General features: G+C 40.2%; 1 protein-coding gene across 3 annotated transcripts in view; it reads right to left on the bottom strand.

Annotated features, from left to right (window-relative positions):
- The window catches only part of Srbd1 (S1 RNA binding domain 1), a 240,327-nt gene extending 226,875 nt beyond the window's left edge, over window positions 1-13,452 (bottom strand). For 2 of the 3 annotated variants that reach the window (XM_087216429.1, XM_021253815.2), the window contains exons 1-4: window positions 13,376-13,452; window positions 7,661-7,737; window positions 3,009-3,189; window positions 1,029-1,394 (exon numbers count right to left, since the gene is read on the bottom strand). In XM_087216429.1, the coding sequence (XP_087072555.1) occupies window positions 1,029-1,394; window positions 3,009-3,189; window positions 7,661-7,737 (624 nt within the window). In that variant the 5' untranslated portion in view covers window positions 13,376-13,452. Of the gene's footprint in view, window positions 1-1,028; window positions 1,395-3,008; window positions 3,190-7,660; window positions 7,738-13,375 lie in introns of those variants that run through there. The other variant, XM_087216430.1, reaches the window with a different exon arrangement.
- Between the last annotated feature and the right edge of the window lie 5,099 nt (window positions 13,453-18,551).

Below are 18,551 nucleotides of genomic sequence, written 5' to 3'. Positions count from 1 at the left end.
CTTACAAGAAATACCATTCTGGCACCTCAAGTTGAAAATCTTTCAAAGTTTTAGTTTAAAAAATTGCAAGGCCTTGTTCACTATAGTACACTAAGAGTTAAAGAGATGCATGATCAAGCAATAAGCTAATCTCCTGCACTACTTTCATAGGGAAATACAGCCCATGTTCAAAGCAAAAATTTAATAAACCTATGCAGGTCCAATCTGTTGGTACAATCTGTCTGCATGGCCTATGTGTGCTGTGGTTGAGTCTGGGCTTTCCCCAAAGGCCAATATGTTAAAGGCTTAGTTGCCAATCTGTGGCTCTACTGGATGGTGAAGAAATCTTCAAAAGGTGGGGCCTACTGGGAGGTCTTAGGCCACTGGAAGGACACAGTGGGACCTTGGCCCTCCTCTTACTCTCTTTGGTTCCTGGCTGCCATGAAGCACATTTCTCCAATATGCCCTCCCACCATGATTTATTGCCTAGACACAGGCCCAGGAAGCAATGGGACTAAACTAACCATGGACTAAAACCTCCAAACCCCTGAGCCAAAATAAACCTTTTCTCCTAAGTTTATTTATCTCAGGAATTTGTTACACCACAGAAAGTTCACTATCACATGCACAAAGACCCGCCTTGACTGTGACTTGAGGTCACAGCTCTTAGCCAAGAACTCATGATAATAAGCCATAAAACAAAACAGTATATCCAAGAAAATAACACATGGCCAAAGCCTTAAGCAATTACTGGCAAGGGCCAAGGATTTAGTTCAGTGGCACTGCACCTGCCTTGCAAGCGCAAGGTCCTGAGTTCGATCCCTGGTACCAAAACTCACTAGCAAAACTGAAAACTCCCAACCTTCCCTTTAGTCAGCATAACTTCTATAATAATCAAAAAGAAAGAAATGAACTAGGGCCGGGGATTTAGCTCAGTGGTTTCGCCACCTGCTGCACAACCGCAAGGACCCAAGTTCGCTCCCCAGTAGCGAAAAATAAAAAAAGAAAGAAAGAAATGAACTAAAGTAACAGGAAATGGCTGTACATACCTGTACTATGTCCCAATTCATTTCTACCTCCTCTTTAATAGTGTTGGCACTTGCTGGAAACTTGACAGGCTGCCCCTGAGGACACATTTCCGTCTTCATTCTCTTTAATGGAGACTGGCCAAATGTGAAGTCGTCTTCATTCTCCTCCTTCTTGCAGACACCTTCCACCATGGTGCTGGTTGATGGTATCTCTGTACTGTTACTTTCACCCGCTAAGTTGCTCACTTCGCTGGTTTCTTCATCAACTTTAAGCTTTTTCATCCTTTGAGCTGAATTTTTCTGTTTTGTCTTTGCTGTTTTCAGAGTCTGTGCAGTATTCAATTTATTCTCTTCCAAATCAACATCAGCAATAGCTATAGACCTATTCTATCAAACCACAGAAAAACATGACAATTAGAGGATTAAAAACCAATTGCAAGGCCAGGATTTAGCTCAGTGGTTCTGCCACCTGCCCCAAAAGTGCAAGGACCCGAGTTCGATTCCCAGGACAAAAAAAAAAAAAAAAAACAATTGCCCTGAGCCGGGCGTGGTGACACATGCCTGTAGTTCCAGCACTGGGCAGGCTGAGGCAGGGGGATCACCACAAGTTTGAGGCTAGCCTAGGCTACATAGTGAATTCAAGGCCAGCCTGCACTCCACAGCAAGATCCTGTCCCCAAAAAACAAAACCTAAAAAGAGAGAACTACCATAAGACCATTCTCACTCTAATGCCCACCTACCACTACCCCCATGTGAGCACGAAAATGATGCATACTAGATAGCCCTCTGAATATTAAATATTTTACTTGAAACATAATAGACCAGAACAGAGATAGGAGCTGGATACAATGGCACATGCCTGTAATCCCAGTAGAGACTGAAACAGGAGGTCACAAGTTCAAGGTAAGCTTGGGCTATATAGTGAACTCAAGGCCAGACTGGACTACACTACACAGCAAGACTCTGTATCAAAAAAACAAAAGAACAGAGATAGAAATATAACACTGAGAACATAAGAATTGATAATAACTTAACCAAATGAATTGGTACAACTAAAGAAAGAATGTGTCAATCATACAGGGAATTGTCAGCCACAGAGGAGCAGAAAAGCAAGAAGTAGGAAAAAAATCAAATACAATCAGCACCTCATAAGTAATGTGCAATAAAGAAAAAAATCTCAACAAATAGAGTCTGAGTATTTTGTTCCCCATGGTAAGAGAACCCTACTCTGAGATGGATACTTCAGATTACCTTAGCTCTGCGCAATTAAAACATTTACTGTCACTGTGACAAACACAGCACCTACACCACAGTAGGCCTTCAATAAACCCAGATGAACATATCTAATTCTCCTATTCTGAGTCCATGTTCATCAAGCAAAGTTCTGATTCACATTTAATTTCCTTAGTTCAGCCTCCAAGGAGAGAAAGTGCTGGTCACAAGAATTTCAAGTGCTTGTGATGATTATTTCGAAGTATTAATTATTAAACCAGCACCCTAGTTGTATACATCACTCTTGTGACCATGGCTGATGTAAAAACACCCATGAGAGGTCTACCAGTTCCTGAAATGCTGACCTGGAAATCCAGCTCCCTCACTTGTATGTGTGTGGCAAGCAAGTCACTACATACACATCTCTTGCCACTGCTTTCTTATCTGTACAGTCAAGATAACAAGAGAATCTGCCCCAATAGTTCTTGCAAAGATTAAGATCATATAAAAAATGCAGAGACTGTTGCTCAGCTAAGTACTCAGATATGTACTAATATTGCCATCATTACCACTACTGCCATACCTAACCCAGCACACAGGAGAGGAAATAGAAAGCAGATGAAAAAACACAGTGGAATCTAAGGGTATTATTCAGACCCATGACAAAGGACACCACTGCCCTGTATTTTTCATCATTTACATGTTTTGTCCTACTCTGTGTAAGGAGGAAGTAACACCCCCAATTAGGAAAACCCTTCAGCCTTCCTCCTACCAAGCCACAGCACCTACCAGCTCCTCCTTAACAGCCACGCCCTCTGAGCCACCACTCTTCAGTGTTATGTTCTTCTTCCCCCGAGGCATCCTCTTTGGCTTGGATTCCTTGGCAGCAGGCTGCTTCCGGGCTCTAGGGACTTTCTTTTGAGGCTCCCAAACACTATCTTCTTTGTCATCTTCTTCAGAGGCAGATGACCTAGCATCAAATTGACAGAAGAATTTCCAGGAAAAGCAAAAGCAAATGTCATAGGTGGAAAAGAAAGACACGTCCTTCTTAAGAAATAATAATAGTAACAATAAAGTCAGAAGTATTTCAGATAAAAATGGAGTGAATAAGCACAATCCATGAAGTTACTACTAAGAATTAAAACAACAGGGTTCATCAGAGACCAAGATAAAAATGCTCTAGCCTAAGTCTCTTCACTTTTGTGTCACCTAACTGATAGCAAGTCACGTTCCCTTGTGATGCAGGAAATCATTTAGTGCTTTAAGTAACTAATTGGGTCAAGTTAGTACAGTTAGAAACAAAGAAGTTGAGAGCACTCCCTTCCCTCCATTTAACTATAAACACCACCGCACAATTATTCCTGCTCCGATTATCCTAAGAGAGGTACAAGATGAAGTAACAAACACCAAACAGATGCCATACCCTAGGTGGCACTGCACTAGCACCAAGACAGATTCGGTGGGAGGTACCTAAAGCCAGGGGTGCCTGGCCTTCAAATTCTGAAAGCCTGAGTTATTGGCCCTTTTTCCCCCTTTTCCTGTTGCTACTGCTACCTCTCCCGTGATCTTCAACAAACATAGCTACTGACTACTGGGTATAAGCTTGGCGATTCTTTCCTCAGCGTACACAGTACCTGGACTATTATTGGTCTATTCAACTGTAACATCTCACACCACAGTCAATGTGAGCTTTCAATTTTAATAATGAAGAACACTTAAGTAAGTGCCTAAGTCCTAATCAGATCATATAAATTGTACTAAGTTATTCAAGTCAATGAAATTAGTAGAAAGGGGCTCTAGGAAAAACCTCAAATTACATAAAAATCCATCACCAAGACCCAGCTGTTTTTATTAACCCTTTTTTTTCCTTTCAGAGAATAAATTTGTCTCCTGATTAGATTTGATCAGGTACAGCCACCATATTTCCCTAACCACAAATCAAATTCACAGTAAGAGCAGAGGAAAAAAAGCCAGGATCAGGGGTGCATGTCTCTAAACTCAGCACTCAGGAGGCTGAAGTAGGAAGATCTTGAGTTCAAGGCCAGCCTGGGCTACACAGGGAGACTGTTTCAAGAGAAAAAAAAAAAAAAGAGCAGCGAAAAAGCAGCCATGTGAATTGTATTGAAGAAATCTTTAATACTGTTCTCCTGACAGCCCAGTTAATCCTAATTCTACCCTAATGTAAGAGGTCAATGTTGGTGGGAAAGATGACCTCTTCCTTCATGGAGACTAGTGAATAGGGATGTCAGGTTTTCGAATGGTTTAAGTTTTTCCTGAAGATAAAAACCTGATTGGATAACTTCTTAGCTAGGAAACCATAATTATGAAGGGCCAAACTACTGACCTCCTCAAAGTGAATTCTCTTCAGAGGCAAATGCTAAGCCTAAGCCTAAGCCTAAGCAAAAAACAAAAGAACACAACAGCAGTGGGCTATAAAGGAGCCAGAATGAGAAAACCGGGGTTCCCTCCTATTATTATCAAACCAAGCAAGAAGGCCTCTTTCCACCTCGGACTCACCACCTATCAAGCAGGTGTGCTGACTAATCTATGTCATATGGGTATGTGACCAAAAGCAAAGGGCTTTCCTTACTATGAACAAAACACAAGTGCTGGAATCATTTGTTACACAGGAAACAGTTCAGAGGCTGCTACTCAACTCTCATTCCTCATCATGGGTGAGCTCTGACACTCCCCCAAAAGGGTGTCTTTTATGTGCCTTCTGGGAAACCCATTCCCCTGGTGTGTTAGTTACTTTTCTCTCGTTGCGGAGACAAAATACCTGACACCCAAAGTTGGAGGCCAAGGGGTTTATTTGGCTTCCAGTTCGTAGAGATTTCAGTCCATAATCAGCTGGCTCCGAGGCTGGGATGGCAAACAAGCATTGAGAGGAGAAACAACACAAGGCACACACAAAGCAGCAAAGGCAACAAGAGAGGGTTTAACAGAATCTTTCTGCTCCTTTCATCTTATTCAGGCTACCAGGATTAGGCAGTGCCAAATTAATCACTCATGTATAGTAGTTTAGTAATCACATGCCTTTAACCCCAGAATCACACATTCCAGATTCAACTACCTCTGAAGAAGAAAGTCCCACCTCATCCACACAAGCCTTTGGGGGGACATCTAAACACAAACCATAACACCTGGTTTCCCTCCTACTGGCTCAGTTTCCACTTAGTCCCTTTGACTCCCTAACCTGTAAACATTGGAACCTCCCTAGGCAAAGTCCTCAGCCCTCTCCTCTCCTTTCTTCTAGCTCTCTTGCTAGCTCATCTCGTCTTATGGTCCAGTATTGGAATCTCAGTTTTCTGTCTCCAATTTGACCTTTCCCCTGAGCTTAAGACTTGTATATCCACTTTCACGTGGATGTCCAGCAATCACCTCAAACTCACCAAGGCCAGAAAAGGACTCGTGATTCCACCACATTTATTGGTGTACCCATTCCTTTTCTAGTCTTCCCAAAATGCCAGTCTTTCCTTCACACCCCAAATGTAACCAATCACCATCCTGACCTGTCAATTCTACTTTCCAAACACATCCCAAATTAGACCATTTCCCACCATTTTCACTTTTAGAACCCTAGGTTTCTACAATCATTTCCTTAACCTACCCCACTCCTCTGCTTCTATTCTACATACATACACAGTCTATTCTCTGTCAAGAAGCCAGAACATTTTACAAAGGTAAACCAAATCAAGTCACAACCCTCCAGTGGCTTCCTAACCCACTTCAAATAAAACCCTAGCACCTTCTCACAGCTTCTTAGATCCTACCCATTCCAATCTCATTTCCTATCACTCTCTGCCTTGATAACTCTGAACTGGCCACACTGGTCTCCTTGCTGTTCCCTGAACATATCAAACTCTTTCCTGCCTCAAGATCTTTGCATTTGCGGCTCCCTCTACTTGGAACATGTTATGGCTTGTGTCTAGATGTCCCCCCAAGCCTCATGCAGTTGTAGGTGGGGCTTTTTCAGAGGTGGCTGGATCTAGAATGTGTGATGATGGGAGTAATGGTAGGTGGTTACTAAATTAGTCCACTGATTGGTTTGGCACCCTCCCTAAGCCCGGTAGCCTGGATAGAACATAAAAGAGGCAGAAAGAAGCTACTATTGTTGCTTATGTCTTGCTTCCTTTTTTCTTCTGCCCACCATGAACTGTTTCTCCTCTGTGATGCCTGTCTACCATGCCACCCTGCCTTGAAGCCAGCCGATTATGGACTGAAAATCTCTATAAAATGTGAGCTAAATAAACCTTTCCTCCTTTATCTTTGGGTTTTGGGCATTTTGTCTCCACAATAAGAAAAAGTAACTAAGACAGAATACTAATCCCTGAGATCTTTGCACAGAGTTTCACTTCTGTGTTTGTCAGCTATACATCACTACAACAAAATACCTGAAACAACTAATTTAATAAAGAGAAATGGTTTATTTATCTCAGAGTTTTGGTGTTGCAAGTCTGAGATCAGGCAGCCCCATAATTCTGAGCCTCTCATGAGGGTAAGAGATGGCAAGGGCAGAAGCATATGTCAGAGCAAGTGTTCACATCAAGGCTACAACAAAGAAAAAGAAGACAGGCCCGCGTCCCACAGTCCCCCTGGAGGACACGTCTCCAACAACCTAAGGATCTCACCCTGGGCTTCACCTCCTTAACGTCCCAACAGCACCACCCTAGAGACAAAGCCCTTATATATGGACCTATGGGGAGCACTTATCTCAATCACTGCAATTCCCAAACCTCTTGGCATATCCTCCAAAGAACTCCCTGGCTACTCTGTCCACTACCACAGCCTGGCCAACTATGCACCATGCTCTCTGACCAGTGCCCTCTTTATTTTTCTTTATATACTTATTTTGACCTAATATTAATCACTCATTTATTTAACAAATACCTTAAGAGCACCTAATACGGTCCTCTACAGCAAAGATTCTCAACTAGGAACAGTTCCCCCTCACACACATCTGGCACCGTCTAAAGTCTTTTTCATTGTCATAACTAGAAGAGATGCTACTGGCGTCTGGTGGGTAGAGGTTAGGGATGCTACTAAACACCCTACATGGCAAAAGACAGACCCACACCAATAAACTTAATGGAGAAAAAAAAAGGAATTATCCTGCACACGATGGTGCAGATTGAGCACTACTGCACTAAAGCAATGAAAAAAAAAACCTCTTCTCATGGAACTTAAGTTCTGGTACAAATATGCTATCTACTTAGTTGGTTACTTTCTGTCTTTACTTAACATTTTATTACCAACATTAGAGCCTGGGACACAGCATGAGTTCAACAAATACTTGTATGAATGAATGAAAAAGGCATGGTGTTCTTTCACTCCAGTGATTTCAAAGCTTGTGACAAAATGCCTTACTTCTAAAAAAAAAAATGCCTTACTTCTTAAAATATTCACCATTCCCCACCACTACAGTAAACAAATATGCTTACAGCTCAGAGAAGTAAGAAAATTCATCTTTGGACACTGTAGTCTGGACCTGTATTTTTGCTCTTCTTGGCAATGACATCTGGAAGAGAGAGAACACGACGTCAGCATGGCTGGAACAGTCTGATTGCTTCAGCTGGCTACAAAATGGTTGCTGTTTAGAACTCATGGTTCAATAGTTCTGCCGCTAGAAATCCCACAGAAAAAATATGAGGTTTATTCCCAAACCTTAACACTGGTTTACCCCCCTATACAGATGTCAGTTAAAAGAACAGCTAATGACCAGGCCTGGTGGTGCATCCCTGTAATCCCAGCACTCTGGAAAGTTGAAGCAGAAAGATTATAAGTTTGAGCCCAGCCTGAGCAACTTAGCGACCTAGCAAGACCTTGTCTCTAAATAAAAAATAAAGGTTCTGTCAATCCTCAATATCAAAAATCAAAACAAAACGAAAAAGAGAAAGCAGTTAATAGCCTACCAAAAGTTTTAAATGCTTTATGTGTATGGATCATCTTTTGAAAAATATAAGCTCCCACAGAGTAACAACTCTTAGGTATTCTAGAATTACACGCTTGAGTATTCTCCAAGTATTAGCTGATGATGATGCTATCAGTTACCAAATTATAAACTATCAAAGCAACATTTTTCTTCTAAATCTTCTTAGAGAATAAGTGGAGGTATCTCTACAAAGTTGACAGTCAAATAATTGATGTTTATTGAATATGCAGCAATGTTATCCCTAAAACAAGATAAGCAACCTCTTATAATAAAAGTTCCTAATACTTAACTAAAGCAATTAATCACCATGCTACTAAAAATATTTAGCAGATGGAAAGCCTCAGCTCTAAAAAAAATAAGACAAATAGCAAGAATCAAATAATTCAGGAAATAAATAAATTTATTTACGTTGATAAGATTTCCTACCTAAAAAATGTGAGTCAAATTGCATTATGTGGACATGCTTGGACCCTTAAACAAGTTCCCAAGCCAGTTATATATTATAACCAACCAAACAAAACAACCAAACAAAACAGGGGAAGTTAGTGTTTGACAGGGGTGGGGTATTAGCTACTTTCCCATCACTATGACAAAATATCTGATAGCTGCAACTTAAAGGAAGAGAGGTTTATTTTGCCTCACAGCTTTCAGAGTGTTCAGTCCATGGTAACATGGCTCGAAGGCAGAAAGAGCATGGTAAAAGGGTATGGTGAAGGAAAGCTGTTCAACTTACGACAGCCAAGAAGCAGAGTAAGAAGGGAGGAGCTGGGCATAAAATACAACCTTCCAGGTATCCCTCTACCCAGTGACCCACCCCCTCCTCCCAGGCTCTACCTCTAAACATAAGAAGGGGAGCCTTTTAGATTTAAACCATAACAAGTAGCAATTCAAACCAGAGCAGGGCAGAATGGATTATCCAGTGAGTGGTACTGAGATAACCAGCTATTCCTCTGAAGGAAAACAAGTGTTCAATTTCTATCTCTACATCAAGAACAAAAATATGTTTCAAATAACGGATTTTAAAATACATAAAATAAAACTACAAAAGTACTACAAAAAAACAAGATGATGTTTTTCATAATCCTGAGTAGATGCAAAGGAATTCAGGTTTTCCTAGGTATAACTTTAAATTCCAAATCCCAAGAAATTAACAGGTTTTACTATATAAAATTTAAAATTCCAAGACAGTAATGGGAATATGTGAGAACCAAACCAATTTACCCTGAAATCTCCTTAAAACAAAAACAAAACAACAACAAAAATCACAGTAGTAGTCACTGATACCTTTTGAACCAAGGTTGGGGTTGGGTATAAAGTGTCTGACACAAAGGAGTACCCCACATGATGCAACAGCGCCAGGAAAGAGCCTAGAAGTGTATTCTCCAGAGTCGGTAAAATTAGAGACCCTATACTAGAGGACACCAACTGCAACAGTATGCATGGGAACCATACAGACTGAATGATAATGCAGAGTCCCCCAGTACTGATCTTCCACTAAGACCCCAAACACCACCAGTCAGATCCTTACCCTTTATGGAGGAGAATGAGAAGGCCTCTCTGTGGAGAATCTGACCATTCCCAGAGCAAAATCCACCACTGAACAACGCACCCAGATCACCTTACAACCACTCTCACCATTCCAATCTACAATATACAGTAGCCTCCCTTATCTAAGGTTTCACTTTCTATAGTTTCACTTGCTCTCAGTCAACAGTGGTCTGAAAATATTAAACAGAAAATTCCAAAAATAAACAATCCATAGGCTTTAAGCTGCATATTCTTCTAAGTAGCATGGCAAAATCTCCACCCAACGCCATCCAGCTGAGAACATGATCATCCTTTTGTTCAGTGTATCCATGATGTATATGCTAACCCCATCCATTAGTCATTTAGCAGCCATCAAAGCTGTTAGATCAACTGTCACCATAGGGCAGTGTTTGGGTTTAAGTAACCTTTATTTTATTTAATAATGGCCCAAAGAACAAGAGTAGTTAAGACTGGCAATTTTATTATAAGACATTGTTATAACTGTTCTATATAACTATTATTAATCTCTTACTGTGCTACTGTGCCTAATTCATAATTAAATTTTATTACAGGTATGTATGTATAGGAAAAACTATGGTACATATAGGATTCAATACCATCCAGGTATCCACTGGGGGGTGTTGAAAAAATTTCTCCAAGTAGGGGAAACTACTGTATCTCAATTCAAAACATTCTCTCACATACCTCCATACACCAATTCTATCTCCACACCTACACCTTAACAGAAATGTGTTTAAAAGTAGGAAAGACAAACCCTTAACAGGCTTTTGTTTTGATTAACTATTAGCCTTAAGAAAAGGCTTCCCTAAAACAAGTATTTCCAACTGCCCCTTTATTAGGAACAGTGGGGGCAACGTACCACGGAAAACTGAGTAAGATGTAAGTATTTTTTTTCACAAGCAGGAAAAAATATGAGTGTTAAAGAACAGGTAGGAAAGGAGACTCTACATGAACACACAGGTCAATTTCAGATAGATTAATTTGAGAAAGAGTATATAGTTGACAGCTACTAATTATTCCTAAAAACTATCCATGACGGAGGTACAGATGAATCCTCCAATATAAAGACCTATGTTCTTAAGGCCTCGTTTCTCCATTTCCACTCCTCCCAGATCCTCTTACTTCATATCATAAAACCTGTTATATTAGGCAAAATCTCATCCATTTCCATGTTTTAAATAAAGTCACGCATAGCTAAACATCAAGGACATATGATGAGAAATGTGTCATTAGGTGATTTGTCATTGTGCAAACATCATAGTGTACCTACACAAATTAAAGACGGCCACAACATCAACAGGGGACATAATCTTATGGGACCAACTTCTGTCATATATATATCCATCACCAATAATCATCATAACTATACGTACATCATCTACTTATTAACGATCTTAATCCCTCCATGCCTTTAAGATTCAGATTTACATAATAAACTGCCTCCCTCTGAAACTACTTAGCTGTCGCACAGTTATGTAAAATTTACCACATCATAATAGAACTCTAGATAACTACTCCTTGGCCTAAAACTCATTCCTACCCGAATCTTTCCCATCTCAGTAAATGGTACCACCCTTCATCTATTTGCTAAGCCAGAACCTTGGGAAAATTTTCAACAACTGGTGTGCAATACAATGCACATGTTGAAAGTGTGATAAGTTCTGACACACATACACATAATCAAGGTGATGAACATACCTATTACCCTCCAAAGTTCCATTTGCTAAGCCAAAAACACTGCAATCTTGTTTCTTTCATCTCCCAAAGCCAGTCTATTAGTAAGTCACAAATACCATCAACATACAAATTTTGGAATTAAGTTTCTAACTTGTGAACTTTTGAGGGACATACTCAAACCACAGCAGTCCCCATCTCTCATCTGGACTACTGCCAATAGTACTTTACCTACCCTCCCTGCTTCCACTCTTGTCCCTACAGCCCATTCTCTACACAGCAAACCAAAAGATCATTTAGAAAATGCTTTAAAGGGCCAGGGATTTAGCTCAGTGGTTCTGTTGCCTGCCTTGCAAGCACAAGGTCCTGAGTTCAATCCCCAATACCAAAAAAAAAAAAAAAGCTTTAAAAACATCAATGACAGGCCGGGGATTTAGTTCAGTGTTTTCGCCGCCTGCTGCACAAGCACAAGGACCAGAGTTCGATTCCTGGTAGAAAAAAAAAAAAATCAATGACTTCCCACTTCATCCTGCAATCAAGACACAAATTATCTTTGCCCTCTTTTTAACCACATTCATCAGTTCATCACTTGCTATAGCTCCTCAGCTCTAGTTAAATTCTTCCAGTGCCTGCAACAAGCATGATTCTTTCCCACTTCAGGTTTCTTCTACCTAGAGCTCTCTTCCCTGCTCATCAAATGTGTCTCATTCCTCAGATCTCAACATTTTAGGCCTCAAATGAGTTTCTTGGCCATACTGTATTTTAAAAGAACTCTATTTTTTACACAGTAGTATGTAACATAATCTAAAATTATTTTACTTGTTTATTCTCCAAATCCCCCTTAATTCATTAACATGAAGGGAACGCATCTGCCTTACTCCCATATCATACAAAGCCTTGCACTTAATGGCTGCTCTAAAACTATTAAACATAAGAATACATACAAATATGGTCTCTACAGAAGAATGTAAAATTTATTTTCCATCACTATTAGCCTGTGCCATACATTGATCTCTTGAAAAGGTGATGACACTTAAGAACATCGCTATTCTTTAGTGACTCTTCGTATTTTTCCCTTTTGCAAGATATCTTTGTAGGCATATGAGCATATTCCAAATCAATAATTTGGAGGTTGCTGTGATGTTACGAAGGGAGAAGGTACTAAACCAGGGCAAGTAGGGAGAAAAGGACAGGTCTCACACACACACACACACACACATATGGAAGAGAACCTAAAACTTCAAGGACAGTGGACAAAACAACTTAAGAGGCACTTAAAGAAGTTTCTCTGAAGTAAGGAACAGAAGTACTCGGAATGTTAGCACAGATTCTCAAGTCATAAGAACAAAATTCGAGAGCTGCAGAGCCTCTGAGATCAGAGAGCCTTGCTGTATTATTTTACGAGAGGCGTGAGACTCAAATGATGTGAAATGATTTACTCAGAGAGAGGAGATGCATGGCAAAGGAACAGAACCTAGAACCCCAAACACCAAAACTAGCTTTGTTTCCCATTCCACACGCATCGTATTAACGACAGGCTGTCCTGGGGAGGTTCTAGGAAAGCTTCGTAGAGTTCCATTCAGTCCTTTCCTCAACAGTTATTCAAGCGCCTCCTAGACGCCCTGCTGAAGATGCAGTTGATGCAGACAGAACCACGATCAGAAGAGTGACAAAAGTGCTTCCTCCCCCATCTCTGATCCTTTCAGGTACAAAAACAATCTAGGTTTGCCCCGGCTTTCCCCTATCTGCCCTATCCATAAGAGCTGCTTCAAGTAGACAGAAGACGCGCCAGATGACATGTGGCAGCCAGAAAGGATGTTTCCGGGTGGAGGTTGTTGAGAAACAACCGCTGAAAAATGTAATAAAACTTTTCATTTTTAAAAAGGGCCATTATTTCCCATACTTGCAGTCTGAACTTTTTAAATGGCCCCAAAAATACCGGAGCCCGGACGCAGGCTCGGGTGCGCCCGCAGGACGCCGCCGAGGCGGAAGCACAGCTCACCTTGGCGCCCGGCTCGTCAGTGGACCCGGGATTCTGTGTTTTACCGCATCTTCCGGTTCCCGCCGGAAGTTTTTCAAAAGCCGGAAGTCCCGCCTCGTTTCCTCTAGACGGACCTGTCAGAGGAGGGCGGAACCAAACTGCGCGGAAGAGGGTCCAGAACGCGGACTACAGGGGAGCGCCTGGGCGGAGCTTTGTTTCCTGGATCCGGGAGAAGGTGGGGTCCGAGTGCGGCGAATGCGGCCCGCCTCCCGTTTTTGCTTTCTTTCTTCTCTAGACCTGCTTTACTCTTTTCATCTGTCATTTTAAAAATTCAGTCAAGGGTAGTTCTTCTCATTGTATCGTTTATTTACAGTGAAAAATGAAAAACAAGCTTTATTGTCAATGTAAAATGTTATTTAACTTCCACCAGGTTCTTAGCGTATTTTCATTATGCCCTAAACCCTGAAATAATAGGTTTTTTTGCTTCAGTCTTGTGGAAATATCCAAATCTTGCTCCCCCACCCTCGTTTCGTTTTTAGATTCCTGGAAAGTGCTGTGACTAAAGTCCTGGTAAATAGTATTTTTAGGGGTTGGGGATTTAGCTCAGTGGTTTCGCAGCCTGCTGTGCAAGTGCAAGGGCCCAAGTTCGATCCCCAGTGCCAAAAAAAAAAAAAGTCTACATTGTTAAGGCAATGTAGAAATTAAATAGTATTTTAAGTGAGTCTCCTTCCATATCACGCATATCCATTTCCCTTGCCAGAAAGCTCAGAAGTAGCCTCTGCTTGTTAATTTGATCAGACCTAAATATCTTACCGCCCCTTACATTCTCTAGGCCCCACTTTTTTTCACTAAAGACTTGTTTCCCGGAAATTCTTTTACCTCGAGTACATCTCAAAATCAGTTCTTAGTAGAAATGGAAAAAAACGACTTTGGTCTTTTTTTTAGCAGCCTGGTTTTTACTCTACATGCTAAATTTTAAGTTGACAGAAATAGCCAAAGAAATTGTCATAAAATGAGAGAAATAAGGATGTTGTTCGTCTAGGTTAAAGTTTAGCAGATCAAAACCTCATGGACTTGTTTTAGAAGATTCTAAAGAGCAGCTTTCCATTGTTGATGACTCATTTCCAGGGACTTCTGAGTCCTGAAGAGCCTAGAAAGGTACCAATGTGACTCATTCCCATTGTCAGGTATGTTGGAACACACCCATAATCCCAGTACTCAGGAGGCTGAGGCAGGAAGATTGCCTGAGTTCAAGGCCAGTTTGGGCTGCATAGTGAGTTCAAGGCCAGCCTGAGCTACACAGCAAGATCCTATCTCAAAAAAAAAAAAAAACAACAAACAAACAAGAAATGACCCATTCTCACCCAAATTGAGTGTACATTTTACTGGATAGTTTTTTTGTGCTGGGACTCTTTTTAAACTTGGTAAGTCTAATCTTCTATATCTCAAATCATTGACCATTGAAGATCAGTTTCTGAGACTGTTCAGGAATTTTTTCCCTTCTGAGATTCCACAGGTTTATGTCACCTTTTGCAGTTGTTCCAGAAGGTCTGGAATTGTCTGCCACAATCATAGTCCACTCTGCAATTTATAATCTTGAAAGAATACTAGAGAACACATTACAGTCCCCGGTTATGGGAAGACAAAAAAGGTCATAAAAACCAAAAACAATAATTTACTTTTCACTTCTTTTTCATAGCATTGTGCTAGACAAGAAATAGAGTCAAGATGAATTAAGATTCTACAAGGTCTTTTGACCCTTTATGTCCTGGAGAAATTTACAAACAAAACTGAAAAGTAGATAGAGCCACAGGATACAGAGATCCAAAGATCCAAACAAGACAGTTCCAGACTCAGGGGTTTAGTTAAGTAGGTAGTAGCCATACTACACAATGAGGAGGACAGTAGAGGTTGACCAACATCAGGGATATTTTCATTTCACCTGGTAAAGAAAAGAGATTACTAAAGTGAAAAACTTTGTAAGATTTTTGACATCAGACATCTGGGAAAAATAAAGCTTGAGGCAGGGACCTTTAAAATTAAAATATGTAGGAGATGGTGGCCCAAAGACAAGTAAGACTGTCCAGAGAACATTTCCCTTGGAATTTTGCAAGAGAACCACTCCCACTACAAGCTGTCAAGGGAAATTCTTAATCACTTAAGTATAAACCAGACACCAGCACTAAAACTGCCTTTTTTCTCTAGGGCCTTGCCCAATCTGTTGTTTACCTTTGAATCTTAAATGCTGAATTCCAAGAAATTCATAGGATTAAATTCACAGCCGGAAATAATCTAGACATCCACCTGAGACTATGCAAGAAGGTTTAGAAGTAATGAAAACATGTTTTGGATTTTCTTAGAGGCCATTATTTTATTGCTGCAAAACATATAGCTCTTCCCATGGTATTTACTGGTACATTATCATTTGTAAGTTATTGTCTGTGTTTTCAAATCCATTTCCCATGGGTTTTGCCTCCCCCGGGAGAACATGAAATAATAGTAATAACTTACATTTATTAATCACCTTTAATGTACCAGGCACTAAGTTAATGGTTTTCCATGTATTTGTATATGTAATTCATATATCAGCTAAATGAGATGTTGCTTTCATAAACAGAGAAAAATGAGGTATAGAGAAGTTAATTCATCTGGTTTCACATCAGCCACTAATTGCAGATCTGGGATTCAGGCCCAGTGATCTGCTCTACTCCAAAACCAGTACTTTTAAAGACATCCATATACTACCAACTTGAAGCACTTTTTTTTTCTTTTTCAACAATGGTGGGCTGCACAATACTTTGTATCCGTGAGAACCGTTGTACACTAAAAGTAATGTCCAAACATTGGCAACATAGCAAAGCCATTCTCTCTACTGGCTTCAAATAACAGAAGTTCCACAAGATGAAAAATTCCTAATATAGTTGCAACTATTTTGCTGACTAAATTGTAAGCTACTTATATCTAGGAAGTAGGTCTTGTCATTTTTTATCCTTACCTCCTCCCCACTTTTCCCTCCACCTGCACAGTATCTAATAATGATAAATACTACATACTCAATAAAAGACTAACTCCTGGACCTAAGAATGTCTTGGAGTGAAGAAAAATACTTCCTCATACTAGAACAGTAATCTAAAGTTCTTGCCACACAGAAGGTAGATCACCATTTTTTAAATCAACTGTATATTTAGCCAGATGTGGTTGTGCATGCCTGTAATCCCAGCACTGTGAGAGACTGCAGCAGCAGGATCACAGGTTCAAGCCCAGCCTAATCAACTTAGTGCACCCTGTCTCAGAATAGAGATAGAGATATAGAAAGGCTAGGGATGTTGCTCAGTGTAAAAGCCAAGGGCTCAATCCCCAGTAGGGAAAAAAAAGAAAATTTTTTTTTGAAAATTCAAGCATTTTGTCCCTTAGAGTCACTCAGTGGGATGATTAATTTTCAGTGTGTCAATATGACTGAGTTAAGTGATACCCAGATAGGAAAGTATCATTTCTGGGCTTGTCTATGAGCGTGTTTCCAGAAGACATTGGCATTTGAATTTAGTGGACTAAAGAAGACTTCCTCATCCTATGAGGCCAGACACCATCCAATTGGCTGAAGGTCTGGATAGGAAAAAAAAAAAGGCAGAGAAAAGATAGATTCTCCCTCTCTTCTGGGGCTGGAATACCCTTTTCTCTTGCCTTAACATTAGAACCTCAGGTTCTCAGGTCTTTGAATTCCAGGACCTGTGCCATTGGCCCATCCACTTCCCAGGGTTTAGACCTTGGACTGAGAGTTACACAATCAGCTTCCCTGGTTGCCTGCCTTTCAGATGGCTTATCATAGAACTTAGCCTCTATAATTTCATGAACCAGTTATCCTAAAAAATTTCTTCTCATCTGTCTGTCTGTCTATCACATTGGTTCTGTTTCTCTGGAGAACCCTAATAAATAGCAATGGTAGGAGAATATTTCACACTGGAGAATGTGTAACTAAAACTGAACCTTATTTCCTAAATTTGCATATTAGCTTCTGCCTCTCAGCTTCTCCCACTGTCAGAAGCTCTCATTCCTAAACAATAAAACTCACTGCTTCAATTAGTTTTTCTGAAAAATTCAGCCAGTAATTCAGAGATTTTCTGCAAAATCTACTAGGCCAGTAAACTGAGAGTAGACTGCCTCTACTTCCCTAATGAGAAGAGAAAGGGATTTCTTGTTAAGTGTGGTAAACTAGGGAGGTAGATGAAGTTCCCATACTTGACCTGACCTATTACTCTTTCAATCGGATTAGAAGCAGCAGCATAATTCCAAAGTGCTAGTCTACTGTTGAGGCTATTTTTTCAAGCCCAAAGTAAGGTTGTCCATCTGTCTTATAAGAAAGATTCAAGGAATTAAAATCCTGAATCTTGATTAAATATTGAATGGATCTTGCAGATGCATAAATTATACCTGAGAAATTTAATTATACAAATTTTCCAAGTGGTATCAAAGAGATTGCACATATTTAAATTTCTTACATGAAGTAAAATTATGGGACCTACATATTCAATTAGAATATAATGTCTAAAATTCATTTGGAACAAGAAGAGACCCAGAATAGCAAAAGCAATTCTAGGTAAAAGAGACATGGAAGAGGGTATTACAACCCCCAACTTGAAACTATACTGTGATAAAAACAGCATGGTACTGGCAAAGAAACAGACCTGAGGACCAGTGGAACAGATTAGAAGATGCAGAAACAATTCCAGACACACTGAGCCACCTCATCTTCGACAAAGGAGCCAAACACTCTCACTGGAGGAAAGATAGCCTCTTTAATAAATGGTGCTGGAAATATTGGGTTTCAACTTGCCAAAGACTAAAACTAAACCTATATCTCTCACCATGCACTAAACTAAAATCAAAATGGATTAAAGATCTAAATATTAAAACAGAAACACTAAACCAGCTCAAAGAGAGTTTAGGAAGAACTCTTGAAGACGTTGGTGTAGGAAAAGATTTTATGAACAAAACTTCAGTTGCTCATGAACTAGCACAAACAATCAACAAGTGGGATCTCTTCTTACTAAAAAGCTGCACAGCAAGAGAAACCACCAACAGTGTGAAAAGAACCCACAATGTGGGAAAAAATTTTCACCTGCTGTCCCTCAGACAAAGGTCTACTATCTAGAATCTATAAAGAACTTTAAAAAATCAGACCTCCCAAATTTAAAGACCC

The sequence above is a fragment of the Heterocephalus glaber genome, unplaced genomic scaffold, assembly GCF_053883595.1.
Source record: "Heterocephalus glaber isolate CG9 unplaced genomic scaffold, H.glaber_assembly_v1.0 deba00001457, whole genome shotgun sequence".
Classification (NCBI taxonomy): domain Eukaryota; kingdom Metazoa; phylum Chordata; class Mammalia; order Rodentia; family Bathyergidae; genus Heterocephalus; species Heterocephalus glaber.
This window is presented reverse-complemented; position numbering and strand designations above follow the sequence as displayed.